The 14,197-nt window shown below is 44.7% G+C and overlaps 1 protein-coding gene across 2 annotated transcripts in view; it reads left to right on the top strand.

The window, feature by feature from the left end:
* The window catches only part of MYLK4 (myosin light chain kinase family member 4), an 89,140-nt gene extending 81,322 nt beyond the window's left edge, over positions 1-7,818 (top strand). For both annotated transcript variants that reach the window (XM_077933315.1, XM_028737859.2), the window contains 5 exons: positions 3,618-3,688; positions 4,780-4,908; positions 5,082-5,234; positions 6,511-6,589; positions 7,752-7,818. In XM_077933315.1, coding sequence (XP_077789441.1) covers positions 3,618-3,688; positions 4,780-4,908; positions 5,082-5,234; positions 6,511-6,589; positions 7,752-7,799 — 480 coding nt within the window. In that variant the 3' untranslated portion in view covers positions 7,800-7,818. The remainder of the gene's footprint in view (positions 1-3,617; positions 3,689-4,779; positions 4,909-5,081; positions 5,235-6,510; positions 6,590-7,751) is intronic.
* The last annotated feature ends 6,379 nt before the right edge of the window (positions 7,819-14,197 follow it).

The raw sequence follows: 14,197 nt of genomic DNA, 5'->3' as shown, positions 1-14,197 counted from the left end.
CACTGTACTTTGTTAAGAGTGCTGAGAACTGTTAGGGGACCCCTATTGCCCCCACAGAGCTATAGTCCCCAGAGTTCCCAGAGAAGAGGCGTCAATGGTTAACCACTCTGGAGATGATAGAGCACTCTGAAGATGAGCAAAGATAGAATCTCCTAGCGACTCTCAGCACCCTCAATAAACTACAGCCCCCTGGTTTCTTTGAGGGAAGCCGCAACTGTTAAAGTGGTAAGAGTTAAAGTGCTTTAAATGTATATTGTAGATATGGCCTGCCATATTATTATACTTGAAACAGGACTTCTGTGCGAGATGAGTCCTTGCTGAAGGGATGCAGGTTTCCCCTGGGTTGAAGTTAGGCACAGTGGCCTGGCATGAATTTTGAGGCCTTCGCTTGGTGGTGGTCTCCATGTTGGAGAATGGGTCCAGCAAACGCTCAACAAATGCTCTTGAACTTGTTTTTTCTCCAGGAATAGCCGCACTGTTTTCGTTATATTCATATGTGTGAACTGTTCTGACTTAAGCCAAAGCAATGCTTCTTCCATTGAGATGTCCGCTGAGTGAACCTGAAGAATTTGATCACTTTAGGTGGTAATTAATGTGTGTGATATTGCTGGGACATTATATCTGTTTTTAGTGCTGAAACATTAGAACTGGCAGGAACCACCTTGTTCACCTCTGGCCAAGAGGAGAATTAGATTATTGGTCCTGCCAAGCTTTTGTCTGCAGAAACCATCACATCTGAACCAAAATGGGCTAGATCACCTTTTTGTGCTTTTAACATTTAGTTTGGCTTGACAAAGTGTTCCCTTCAGTTCAGAAGCTCGCATAACTTCAACATCATCCTATCCATTGTATCCATTATATCAGTGCCATGTATCTTTTACTTGCCTTCTCTAAACTAAAAAGTCCCAAATGCTGCAACCGTTCCTCATAGGGCAGTCGCTCTATCCCTTTGGTCATTTCGGTTCCCCTTTTCCAACTCTGCAATATCCTTTTTAAAGTGAGGCAACCAGAACTGCACAGAGTATTCCAAATGCAGTTGTACCATAGATTTGTATGATGGTATTATGATACTGTAGCGGCAATTTGCCTTTTTTCAGGGCTCCTGCACACTGGGTCAACATTTCTATGATTTATCCTTCTTGAATAACTGTAAATTTGTGAGACATGTATGGATGTATGGATGGACTACTGCAATGCGCTCTACGTGGGGCTACCTTTGAAGGTGACCCGGAAACTACAACTAATCCAGAACGCGGCAGCCAGACTGGTGACTGGGAGCAGCCGCCGAGACCATATAACACCGGTCTTGAAAGTCCTACATTGGCTCCCAGTACGTTTCCGAGCACAATTCAAAGTGTTGGTGCTGACCTTTAAAGCCCTAAACGGCCTCGGTCCAGTATACCTGAAGGAGCGTCTCCACCATCGTTCTACCCGGACACTGAAGTCCAGCACCGAGGGCCTTCTGGCGGTTCCCTCACTTTGAGAAGCCAAGTTACAGGGAACCAGGCAGAGGGCCTTCTTGGGAGTGGCGCCCGCCCTGTGGAACGCCCTCCCACCAGATGCCAAAGAGACTTTTAGAACAGTGTTTCCCAACCTTTTTTGGGCAAAGGCACACTTGTTTCATGAAAAAAATCTCGAGGCACACCACCATTACAGCCCCGTGACGTCAGCGCGCAGCGTCACGCCGGGAGGGACGCACGAAAGTGTAAGTTTCAATTTTCCCCCTCCCCCTTGCCTTCCTTCTGTGCCAACCGCCAAAAAGCCAAGAAAAAAGCCAAGACTTTAGGGCAGCAGGTCGACACGGAAGAAGCTCCTACCTAAGGACAGGTGCGACGGCCGTGTCCTCTTCTGCCACACTTGGCAGCCCTGCCTCACGGTCGTGACTCCCACCCTGATTTCTCCCCGCAGGTCAAGCGGCACAGGCAGCCCAATGTGTCCAGCCCAGACACAAGCCCCGCTTCCCCACTCTAGATCCTGAATGCGACCAAGTGCTCTGGACTCCCGAGCAGGGTGGGAAAGAGGACTTGCATCTGGTAGCCTCCGGGCTCCTCGCCTGCTCGAGGGATGGCATTGCAGGCAAGCTGCCGGCCGTCGCCATCGCCGCCCCCTCATGCGAGTGGACCTGCCTGGAGTGGTGGGCCGGGGGAGGCTCGCTCTCTGTGGGGATGTGGCCCGCACGCGCGGCCCCGCTTCCTCCTGCCCAGGGCTAAGCTCCTTACCCGCGATCTCGGTCTCGCGCACGCGGATCCCACTTATTCCGAAGCTCACGCCACTAGCCGGGGCTCTCACACCGTGCCAGGGCGAGGCGGCGCGGCCCACTGACGTCATCGCGGCTCGCCGCCGCCCTCGACTTCCCTGTTCCCTCCCCTCCCTCGGGTCGCCGTGGTTACCGAGGACTGCAAGCTGCTCGGGCGAGCGTAGGGCATTAAGTGGGAGAAGGAAAATTAAAATTAAAACTCGCCTGAAGGCCGCCTCTCTGGATATCTTTCAAATTTTTTAAATTTTTCCTGCGGCACACCAGGCAACGTCTCGCGGCACACTAGTGTGCCACGGAACACCGGTTGGGAAACACTGTTTTAGAAGACATCTGTTTAGGGAAGCTTTTAGTGTTTGATGTATTGCAGTATTTTAATATTTTTTTGGAAGCCGCCCAGAGTGGCTGGGGAATAAATAATAAATTATTATTATTATTATTATTATTATTATTATTATTATTATTATTAAATCAGCAATGATGGAGCCTGAGGTGGGTGCCTGAAGACTCAAATCACACATCTGGCATAGCGATCCTTTAAGCAAATTCATTCCGATTTCAGCTGAGGTTGTGACATTTGAGAGCATCGCCATATAAAAAAAAGGATTCAAGCAATTTGTCTCCTGACAGCCCAGATGCATTTAACCTTTAAGTCTTCCCTCTTAGTCAATATCTGGTGTTAATTTTTTATTATTATTATTATTATTATTATTATTATTATTATTATTATTATTAATTCAATTTATATACAGCCCTTTTTCTAAAGATCCCAGGGCGGTGAACAACATTAACAACATAATTCACAAAGTATAATAATCAAATCACAGAAAAAAATCATAATAACATTCCCCCCTCAACACACACACATTTAAAAGGCCCACATTTAATATATTAGATACTGGATAGCGAGGGGAAGAACAATGAACTAAGTAGCTAAAGCTGAAAGATAAATGTTGAATAATGGTGAGTTTTAAAATAAGAGTGGAGGAGGAGGGGAGCTTAAAAAAAAATTCCATGTCTCAGCCTGGATTCATAATAGGCTGCAAAATCACAACACAGACTTCCTGAAGTCCAGTTCGAGTCCTTTCTGAAAGCTCACTAATGAGTTTTTTATCTTGACTTGCTACATTATGTCAAACAGAAAAGCCACAGCAAGCGAAAACCTACCCTGGCAGAGCATTCCCAGCCTCAAATACCACATGATTACAGCCTGAGATGTCCACAGAGTCTAACCTGCTTCGTGATGCAGGCACTGCAAAGCATATTTTTGTGCTGTGTTGTATTTTAAATGTGCTGATTCCACTTCATGTAGCATTTCTCATAAATGTGTGCTCTCTCTCTCTCTTTCCCCCCCTCCTGGCAGCCTGAGAATATCCTGTGTGTGAATAGAGAGACAAATCAAATCAAGATTATTGACTTTGGGCTGGCAAGGAGGTACGTTGCTTTCAGTCAAGCTACCAGCATCTTTTAGTTCCTAAATCCAAAGTCCATTTTCAAGTGATCCAATATTGGGAGAAATGGTGCAATAATAAAGAAAAGACTCTCTAGGCTAGCAAACGATGGCCGGTCTTGAACACATTTCCTGATGAACCTGATAGTACACATGTTGGTCGAAGTTTCTGAACAGGCGATCTTCACAGAAGGGTGAAAAGGCTGCTTTTGTTGCCGGAAATGCTGTCCTAGACTGGAAGAGGGATCCAATTTTGCCTCTTTCCAAATAATTCAGAGCAAGACGCTATCGTGATACAAGATCCTCTGCGACAGGCTGCATGCTGTCATCAAAATAAACACAGTCCTCGCAAATTCACATTCTGATCCTCAACATGTTCAATGGGTTGACTTTAGTAGGGCTTATTTCATGCCATATGTTAAGGATGGAGGTACTAAACCAAATGGCAAAATTACAAAACAATGGCCGTACAAGAAAAGGAAGTTTGGGGCAAGACAACAAGAGATGCTTTCTAGTCACCAGCATGTTTTATTTCAGGCACAGGCAAACTCGGCCCTTCAGATCTTTTTTGGGACTACAACTCCCATCATGCCTGACCACTGGCCCTGTTAGCTAGGGATGATGGGAGTTGTAGTCCCAAAACATCTGGAGGGCTGAGTTTGCCTATGCCTGTTTTATATTCTCTGGCATCATCCTGACAGCTATCTGTTTGCCTGCCCCCACTAACTGCCTATTTAAAGCGTCTTTGGGTGGAATTCAATGTAGTGTTCAGTGGGATATGTGTGAGTTCAACATGGTCTGCCCACGCAGTGGGACTTCCCCCTCCCCCACTTCCTTCACTGCTGTCGCACGTCCCCTAAACCTAGTCTGGGTTTCCCCCCAATCTTCCAGAGCACATTTAGGGAGCATGGGGAAAGGAAAGGAAGAAAGTCCTGTGGACAAGTGGACCTTGTTCCGCTTGCTCATCAACTTGGTTGAATCCCAACCTTTGTGTTGAACTCTTAAGTATCTGTACATACGGCAGATGCCATCTTTGCTGTCGTTGTTTCTCATGCATTTCGTTGTCGTTCATTAGATATAAACCAAGGGAGAAGCTTAAGGTCAACTTTGGCACTCCAGAATTCCTCGCTCCCGAAGTTGTAAACTACGACTTTGTATCGTTTCCTACCGACATGTGGAGTATAGGTGTCATTGCCTATATGTTGTAAGTATGCTGCAGCCTACATTGTTAAGACTGTGTTTTTCTTCTACAGTTGATGTCAATTTGATGAAAGCTACTCCTGGACTCTGACTGTTGCTTAAAGTCCAGAAGGTTTATGTTGCTCCGTGATTTACGTAATGCACAAAACGTTTTGCCTGTTTCCCTGTTTCCCGCAGGCTTAGCGGATTGTCTCCTTTCCTGGGCGATGATGATAATGAGACTCTGAACAACATCCTGGCTTGCCGGTGGAACTTTGATGATCAAGAATTTGAAAAAGTGTCGGAGGAAGCTAAAGACTTCATCACTAAGCTTCTCATTAAGGAAAAGGGGTAACCAGATGCCAGTAGCTTCAATGTACTGTCCATCCAGAAATTGTTATCCAGTTTCCAAAACTGAAAAGTTCTTTTCATATGTATCTCGCAAATGGTAGAGTGTTTCAATGATAAAATCCATTATAAACAAGGAGGTTACCAGCATGAGTTTGACCAGACTGCGGGAGGTAGTGGAGGACAGAGGTGCCTGGCGTGCTCTGGTCCATGGGGTCACGAAGAGTCGGACACGACTAAACGACTAAACAACATAAACAAGGAGACTTTTGACGTGTGCATCCGGTAAAATGAACAGGGATAGCTCAGTCAGTAGAACATGAGGTTCTTAATCTCAGGGTTGTGAGTTGGAGTCCCATATTGGGCAGAAAGATTGGATTAGATGACCCTCGCGGTCCCTTCTAACTATGGTGGTACCTCTGTATGCAAACTGGATCCATTCCGGAGCCCCGTTCGCATCCTGAAGCGAACGTAAGATGCGTCTGCTCGTGTGTGGGTCACGTTTTGCCACTTCTGCGCATGCACGTGGCATCACTTTGCGTGTCTGCACATGTGCGAGCGGCGAAACCCGGAAGTAACGCGTTCCATTACTTCCTGGTCGCCGCGGAACGCAACCCGAAAATGCTTAACCTGAAGCATATTCATTCTGAGGTATGACTGTATACAACTCTATGATGTGACTAGATTTTAAGAACTTTTCTGTTTAATTCAACAGGAGTGAATTGAGCATAGGTTGATAGTTAAATATCATTGGCCGTTTATCAGTTTGATTTACAATTCATCCACCCACAATCCTAAGGGGCTTTGGGTAGATAACAATACGCTAAACCTCAGTTTCATTGAGCAAACTCTCATATCATCTCTGTCTCCTGGTGACCAGAAGCCAGCATTATACTGCATTTCCAGGAGAAATTTTCCAGGCCCAACTAGCGCTGCATCCTGTTCTCACAGTGGCCAATCCAATGTCTATAGGAAGCCTGGAAGCAGGATCTGCGTGCACCCACTAGTATAAAGGCCCAATTAAGATCAGGATTGTATTCTGAATTGGGATCCTATGTGACTGCTTTTCTTTCAAAATAAAAGTGGCCAGCTTAAGCATGCTTTTAAAAAATGTTAATAATGTAAAGTGTAGTTTGTTTCTCGGCCGTAAATTTAAAATTGCCTTTCAGTCAATCCTGGGGGGGGGGGGCAGGTTGGGGGTGTGTCACATCTTAAACATGAATTCTACACTCGTTGTATAGCTATTAAATACTGACACTCATTTTTACCCCCCTTTAAGCTGGAGGATAAGTGCAACTGCAGCCTTAAAGCATCCTTGGCTATTTGACCAAACACTCCATTGCAAATTGCAATCTAAGGTTTGTATATCAGAATAGAATTGTTTTCTTGTTCCTAAGCAGGGGCTCAGAGGAGAAAATGGTTTAGCTCATTGTGCTAAATGTGATCTTCCAAAATCCACACTTCCCAAACTAAAAGATGAACGCAAAGCACAGTTCTTCTTCAAAATTTGCACGGCTCTGAATTTTGTGGTGCAGTCTTCCGAGCCAAACGATGCATACAAAAATGTGTGTTTTTGTGAAAGTAGCACCCACAAAAATGCATTCTGTTATGTGGAAATTGCTTCCACATAATGCTTATGCTGGGCAAAATTACATGCAAAAAGTATTAGGAGAACTGTGCACAAATTGGCATACAGATGTTCATGTGGGTGGCACAAACTAAAGACTGGGGCGGGGGATGAAAAACTGAGAGTAACTGAAGTTGACAAATTCACCCATCTCTATTCCTAAGTCAGTTCTGCTATTGAACTTATCGGGCTAGACTCTTATGCCTGTGCCGATGTTGGTATTGCTGGTATTTTAAAACTACCAATGTATGTGTGGTGCCTATTTGTGTGAAGAAATTATGCTGGTTATTGTAGATGTGGATTTAGGAGTATGAGGTGCCTCACCCCTGGCATATGTACTCTGGCTTGTGGCAAAAGAGCTTAGCCCCCGCCGTTATTGATGCTCCCCACATGAATGCCTGATCATTCAATACCCAATTTGCACAATCTCTCCTGTTTTGGAGGGGGGCGGAATTAGGAAGCACACCTATTTCTCTGCCACCATGAAGGCAGTCTGTGTCTTGATAAGAGTCCGAACTAAGTCTTGCAATCCATTGCATGATTTGTGCCTTTTAGATGTGCTTCTGGGCCACCTAACTAGAAATAGCACATACAGAGGAACCTCTACTTACCACCATAATCCATTCTGGCGGCCCATCCTTTAGGCAAAACGGGTCGCTGGTATAAGCGCCATTGCGCGCACGTGCAAACAGCGGCAGCTGCTTCTGTGCATGCGCGAATCATGGCAAACCCAGTATTTACTTCCGGGTTTTCCGCAGTCGCGACTTGGATCGGGCCCAAGTAGAGGCAGTCATAAGTAGAGGTTCTACTATAGTTGTTCGCTGTTTTAAATGTATCACAAGGCTGGGACTCCAGTTGAGCCAGTTCTGACATTCTCTTTTATCTCCCTGTAGAGAAAGGCTAAGGCTTCCGCTGGATCTCAGGCACCTGTGACTCCATAAGCTCTATGAGAAATGGAAGGTTGGTAACATTTCGGGTATCAGTGGAAAGTATTGACTACTGAGCCACTCTGTGAAGGCTACTGCTTTGCTATGAAGCGTCCTCACTACATGGATTCAAGGGGTTTCTTCCTACCACCATGTGGCTAAAAGAAATCTCCAGATCTGTATAACGATAGATTATGAATGCATGCAACCATGTGCAATTGTTTAGGGCAGTTTCCATAACAAGTGCACAGCTTCAAGTTAGTGCCGGTGGGTTGACTTAACATTGACACCTGAAATAGTCTTTGATTAGTAGCACAAAGCAAAAGCGGCTCAGCCTCTGGGGTGGAACTGCTCTGTTCGCTTTCTGGCAAGGGAGTCACTGTTGCTTACTGAGAGGCAGAGCGGCAAGGCAGTGAATTAGTTTATTTATTCTTGCAACCACTGTGGTCATTTCAACCATCACTACAAAGAAATATACATCCTGTCCTTGCTATACAGAATGCACATAGATACACCATTAAAAAGACAGTGTTAGCCAATTTATACATACATACATACATACATACATACATACATACATACATACATACATACGGGACGCGGGTGGCGCTGTGGGTTAAACCACAGAGTCTAGGACTTGCCAATCAGAAGGTTGGTGGTTTGAATCCCCGCAACGGGGTGAGCTCCCGTTGCTCAGTCCCTGCTCCTGTCAGCAGTTCAAAAGCACGTCAAAGTGCAAGTAGATAAATAGGTACCACTCCGGCGGGAAGGTAAACGGCGTTTCTGTGCGCTGCTCTGGTTCGCCAGAAGCGGCTTAGTCCTGCTGGCCACATGACCCGGAAGCTGTACGCCGGCTCCCTCAGCCAATAAAGCGAGATGAGTGCCACAACCCCAGAGTCGGCCACGACTGGACCTAATGGTCAGGGGTCCCTCTACCTTTACTTTTACATACATACATACATACATCTTAAAATGCAAACCAAAACACATACGTTTCTATATTTAATTGACAATCAGGTGTCCTTGATGAACATTCTTCTCAGTTTTGGGGCAACAATCACAAATCTTGCCATGTTGTTTGTCTCAAACTTATCAAAGCCAGACAACAAATATGTGATCTTCACTTGTTCGTCTGACACAACAATTCAAGGACTGCTTCAGTCGCCTGACACAACAATTCAAGGATAGCTCTCGGTTCAGAATACAGAGGGCAATGTAATACATAATGGTATAGATCTTTAACTGCTTGAGTGACACATATACAAAGCCACTTTTCTGCTGGGATTTTCCCATAGCGTCCCTCTAAATATTCTGAGGGCATTAGTCTGAAAATGCAGAGCCAGAAATGAACAAATTGGTAAATCATACAGATGGTTCTCATAGCCATATGTTACTTTAATTAACTGTAGCTGTGGAGAGAACCTTGATTTCCAAATCACCTGTAGATCTTGTACAAAGCAGTGAGGAGGACAGCTTGGTGCAAATTCGCCAGTGCACCCGATCCGGCACTGCTTCCAGTGCTTTTGCACCACAGCGACCTTGCCACTCCCCTTCTTGCTCCCAGTAAGCCACAACGACCCACCTGTCGGGAAGGTAGTGTAGCAGCTCTGCTGCACCTGGCAAGAAGCTTCTGATACTAAAACTGCAGCCCTAAGTACACTTGCTTTTTCATTAGCAATGGATCCATTTGTAGCTCTCAGTCTAAGCCATCACAACCCTGAAAGATGCAGAGCAATGCAGTCCCCCCCCCCCCAGTATAATTTGGTCATCTAACCAGAAGTCAATATCCTGTCAGAACCATATCACAAAACTGTTCTGACCATTCTTGCACAGTATGTTTTCAAATTACCAGAATGCTTTTTTTAAAAAAAACACACACACTATGGGAACAAGTTCAAGGGACTATGGAGAATATCTGGAGATGGCTCCTTCTTGATTTTGGAAATGCTGAAAGCTCCTGCTTGCATAACCGCTTGTTATTTATTTTTTTAAACTTGCGAATATTAACTTAAGATATGAAATACGCCACTTTGCATTTTGAATACTAATTCTGAGTGGTGTTTTGGTCCATTTAGCAAGAGACAGTCAGCGCGATGGGGTTACATTTATAACTGGATGGCTTGTAGCATTGTTTTGCGAAGACTGCTCTGCGGAGCTTCAAGGTTTCTGGTTTATAGTAGATTCCTGTAAGTTGCATTACATGTCTCCATGTCTAAGCCACCAAAACCACATTGTTCCCAGTCACTTCAATCATGCACTGAGTCAAATTTGTGGGAAGAGACTCCTTGCCTCAACCAGACAGGGTGGAATAAGGCAACATTTCTTATTTTGTCCGGTCTCCAATTTATCCCACATCTGGTGTGAACTCAGGCTCCAATCCTAACCCCATGGACCTGGGAGTAAGCCCAATTGAATTCAGTAGGACATGCTTCTGGGTAGACATGTGTTATGGTACCAAGGGGTTGCTTGAGAGCAAGTAGGCAAATGCCTCCCTGCTCGGCTGTGAAGCCTTGCTTTTGATGCCAAAATAAACTTTCTCTGTGCAGAGCGCCACTCTCCCGTGGCTGGCTCATTCACTGGCTGAATCTGTGAGTGGGCGGTCCTTAAACCTTCCCCAGCAGAGTAGTTTCTTGACGCCCAATCTGCGCTTCCCCTCTCCGCACGGAAGCCTACTGCGCAAGGAAGGCTTGGGTAAAGGGGGGCCTCCCTCCTCCCCGCTTTGCCCAGGCAAGGTGTCCTGGCACCGCCTCGCCTCCTCTGAGCCCTGAAGCTCCTCTCTACTGGAGGCGTGGTTACTCTCCTCCGCTGAGGAGGTGCTGCTTCCCACAATCTTTGGGGGCTCTCTGTAATCCACCCGGCTTTTCCCCTCTCGCCCCTGAGCCGATGGCAGTTCCCTGACAACATGGTTAGGTGGTCTGCATGTATAGAAATAACAGCTACCCATGTGGGCCCACTAGAAGAAAAGAAACCAATTGCCACGATAGGGTACATTTATTAAGACCAATTAAAACGTCACAAGTGAGCAAGCTTTTGAGTTGCCCAGAACCCCTGTTTAGGATGAATGTTAAGCAAAACTACAAGGACCTGCATATGCATCAGTTCTCAGATGCAATGTGGGACAAGGGGGCCTCTGACACAGGAACATAGTTGCCGTCTGTAAGGAAAGTGGCAGCAAACAAAACTGCTTAAAGAAAGAAGGAAATTCAGTGTGGGGGAGGTAGACTGAAGATTTTAGAAAGTTCCAACTCTACAGTGCTATGATTCTGCTATGATTAACTGTCTGGCTGCTAATTTTTTTTAAATAATAAATAAATCCCTGCCTTGTAAGTGACCTCAAAGTCATCAGAAGTTCTCCACCCATTGCCTTTTTGTCATTCCCTTTTCTGAAAATGTGCCCAAATAATTATACTGAGAACATTTGGAACAGCCCTAACTAGGAGATAGTCAAGAATCTCTGTGTTTGAATGGATTCCATAGAGCTGGAGGAAGGTGGCAGTTTTTTGTGGGGGGACAGTGGAGAGCTTAGGAGCTCTTTGTAGTTTGGAAGGTGAGAGGGAGAGAGGTGGGGAGAGTTGTGAGTTCACTAAAGGCAGGACCTCTCTCTGGGGATCTGATGTGAGGTGGCAGATTTAATGCCTTGTATATTTGTAAATAAAGTAAATATTAGAGAGAGAGCCTAAGTCTCTAGTGCTTTTGCACCCAAAGGCAACCAAACCTAGATATTAAGCCTGCTGCTCGGGGAAGTGGGTAGCATGCCACAGATTGAAAGAGAGCAATCTCTGAGTGATCAAAGTGTGACTCAGGCAATGTTATTCATTTAACAGCATTCATTAAGGGCCATTTTCCACATTCATAAATATCGCATGATAAAGCCCTACCAGTAAACAGCCCAGAATGTCACTGAAGGATCACGTGTACATAATTCTGCTGCTGATTTTAACGAGATTTTCATCTGTTTCTTTTGCAGAAAAAGCTGCTGTGTGGTTACTGCTGCTATGACGTTTGGAAATTAAAAAACAACAACCAGCAGTTCTGGTGCTTCAACTCCCCCCCTGTCTCCCCATGATGACTTGAGGCTTTTTACTAAGTGGACCAATACCACTTTAGCTGCAGGATTGAGTCGCAGTAGTACTGAACTGCTTTCTTCCCCGGCTTCCTAGCTGTTTTCAGTAGCTGCTGAAGTTTCCAGGAAGGTGTTTCTGTTCAAAGGCGGCTGCTTGAATTCGTGCTTGAGGTTCTTATCATTGCTTGAATTTCAGCGTGATAGCTCTGGTTTTCCAGACTCAGCTGTTGAAAGAAATGGTGGGGATTTCTTTTAGATTATCAGTTCTCCTCAGCTCAGCAGGTTAGGGTTGAACTCAACTGGGAGAGGATTGCTTTCAAAGAAACTGTATTTGGGGGGGGGGGGAGGGAGAAGCAAGTAGCAAATGTGGAAGACTGTGTGTGAAGTTTAATTTTTAAGACAAGGTTTTCTCTTTTTACCATATAATAAATAGAGTGATTCTATTACAGCAGTGTGTAAATGGCATGGAAGTATGTTTGCTCTCAGTGCACCATGAAATGCCTTTTCTGTGCCTGCTAACATATCACTCTGATACCATTTTTAATTCGGCCAGGTTATCTTAGGCAACTGCACAATTTGAATGCAGAGAAGCATGTGTTTCCCCATCTCGCCTCCCCCTCAAAAATTGGTAGCCTTGTGCCTTTGAATATTTGTTCATATTCTTTAAGCATCATAATGGAAGGAATTCCAGTATATATTTATTTTTATGTTGAACAGAGCAGGTAAAAGAAAAGAGGAATGCTCTCTGAAACTGAGAATCCTAATATTCTCCTGGCTTGACAGCTGGCGCAGTGGGAAACATGAACTGAGTGAGGCTCCTAATTCAAATTTCACCTCAGCCGCTGTCTCCCGACCTCAGCCCCTCATCTCAGTATTAGGCTAACAAAACTGACCCACCTTGCAAGTTGTTGTAAGGGTTACTGAGTCAATGCCTGTAAAACATTTTGAACGCTCACAAAAATTCATATAAAATAGAATTGCAGATATTGCTGCAACAGAATTAAGCCGTTGTAGTATTGTAGTAATGTTAAAATGCTGCCCTGCACATTTTATTATAGAAAATCTTCCATTTATCTAAATATGGCTGAATTTATCACTGCCAATGAAGGGTATTTAAGTTGTTATGTGGCCCCAATTCATTGGACGACATGGCAATATCTCTATTGCAAGACATTAAAAAAAAAAGCCCCATGGAGGCTTTGCAAAGAGTAGAACTTCATTTTCCTGTAGAATGAGGCAGAATCTTCCCTTTTATCCAACCTCTCAAAGTTCCCATTCCTGTGGCATTTGGAAGTAGGGCTTGGGGAATACATGAATAGAAGACCTTGCCCAAGAAACTAAGATTTGGTTTAACTGGCATATAAAAACACAATTATTGCTAACACAGCAACATTTTGCCATGTATGTGTGATAGCTACCAGCTGCACCAGCAATGGGCGAGAGTGCTGTTCACATCACAAGTGTAATCCATGACAATGCAGCACCCTTCCTTTAGTGTAATAACTTTTCTAATTCTGACAAAATCTGCAGGCTGAATGTGGAAAGGGATTTCAATATACACTTTAGTGCCAGTATTAAGGGTTTTCTCTCTTCATAACACGCACAAGATGCATGCAGCTTTCAATCTTTAATAAATATATATATATGTCTTTGTGTGGTCGTGGTATTCTAACTGCTGTCTTCGTTTGAAACAAAAGAAAGGAGAAAGGACGATCCAGATCCATGTAGAAAATTAGAATGATTTAGAGTCAATCCTTCAAATTTCAATCTTTTGTAAGATGCGGAACCAATTCAGGCACAATGTTTTGCATTCATAGGAAGGCTCATGGAATTAGTCCTCCAAGTGTGTGCATGTGCAAATTCACACAGCTTGCTAGATAATCTCACAACTAATGATTGGGCTCCTGGATGTTTCCTGTTTATAAGATTGTTTAGATGTCTGGACAAACCATTGCCCCCCACACCAAAAATGAATGCGTAAGACAAGTTTTGGAATGGCGGGTCATAACTTTATTAAAATCAAGGACCTGCAAGGGAAGAACTAGAAAACAGTGCAGGCCAGCTATCTTGGGGAAGTGGACAAGGAGAGCCTCTGAAGTCTGTTGGAGGTAGCCTCAATAGTCCCATCAGAGGCCACACACAATATTCCTACTCAGTTCCTAAAATTCAACGGGCTAATTCTATATTGCAAAAAAAGAGGGGGAGAGAGCAGGCTGCCATGTTGGCCAGAGAAGGAGGGGTTGGGTTACAAAGCCACTCAGATGTCACAGATTAATAGACTTGTAGAATTGGGATGGACTCTGAGGGTGATGCAGTCCAACCCATGCAATGCAGGAATGTCCCCATGTGA

This window comes from Podarcis muralis, chromosome 8, assembly GCF_964188315.1.
Source record: "Podarcis muralis chromosome 8, rPodMur119.hap1.1, whole genome shotgun sequence".
NCBI lineage: Eukaryota > Metazoa > Chordata > Lepidosauria > Squamata > Lacertidae > Podarcis > Podarcis muralis.
This window is presented reverse-complemented; position numbering and strand designations above follow the sequence as displayed.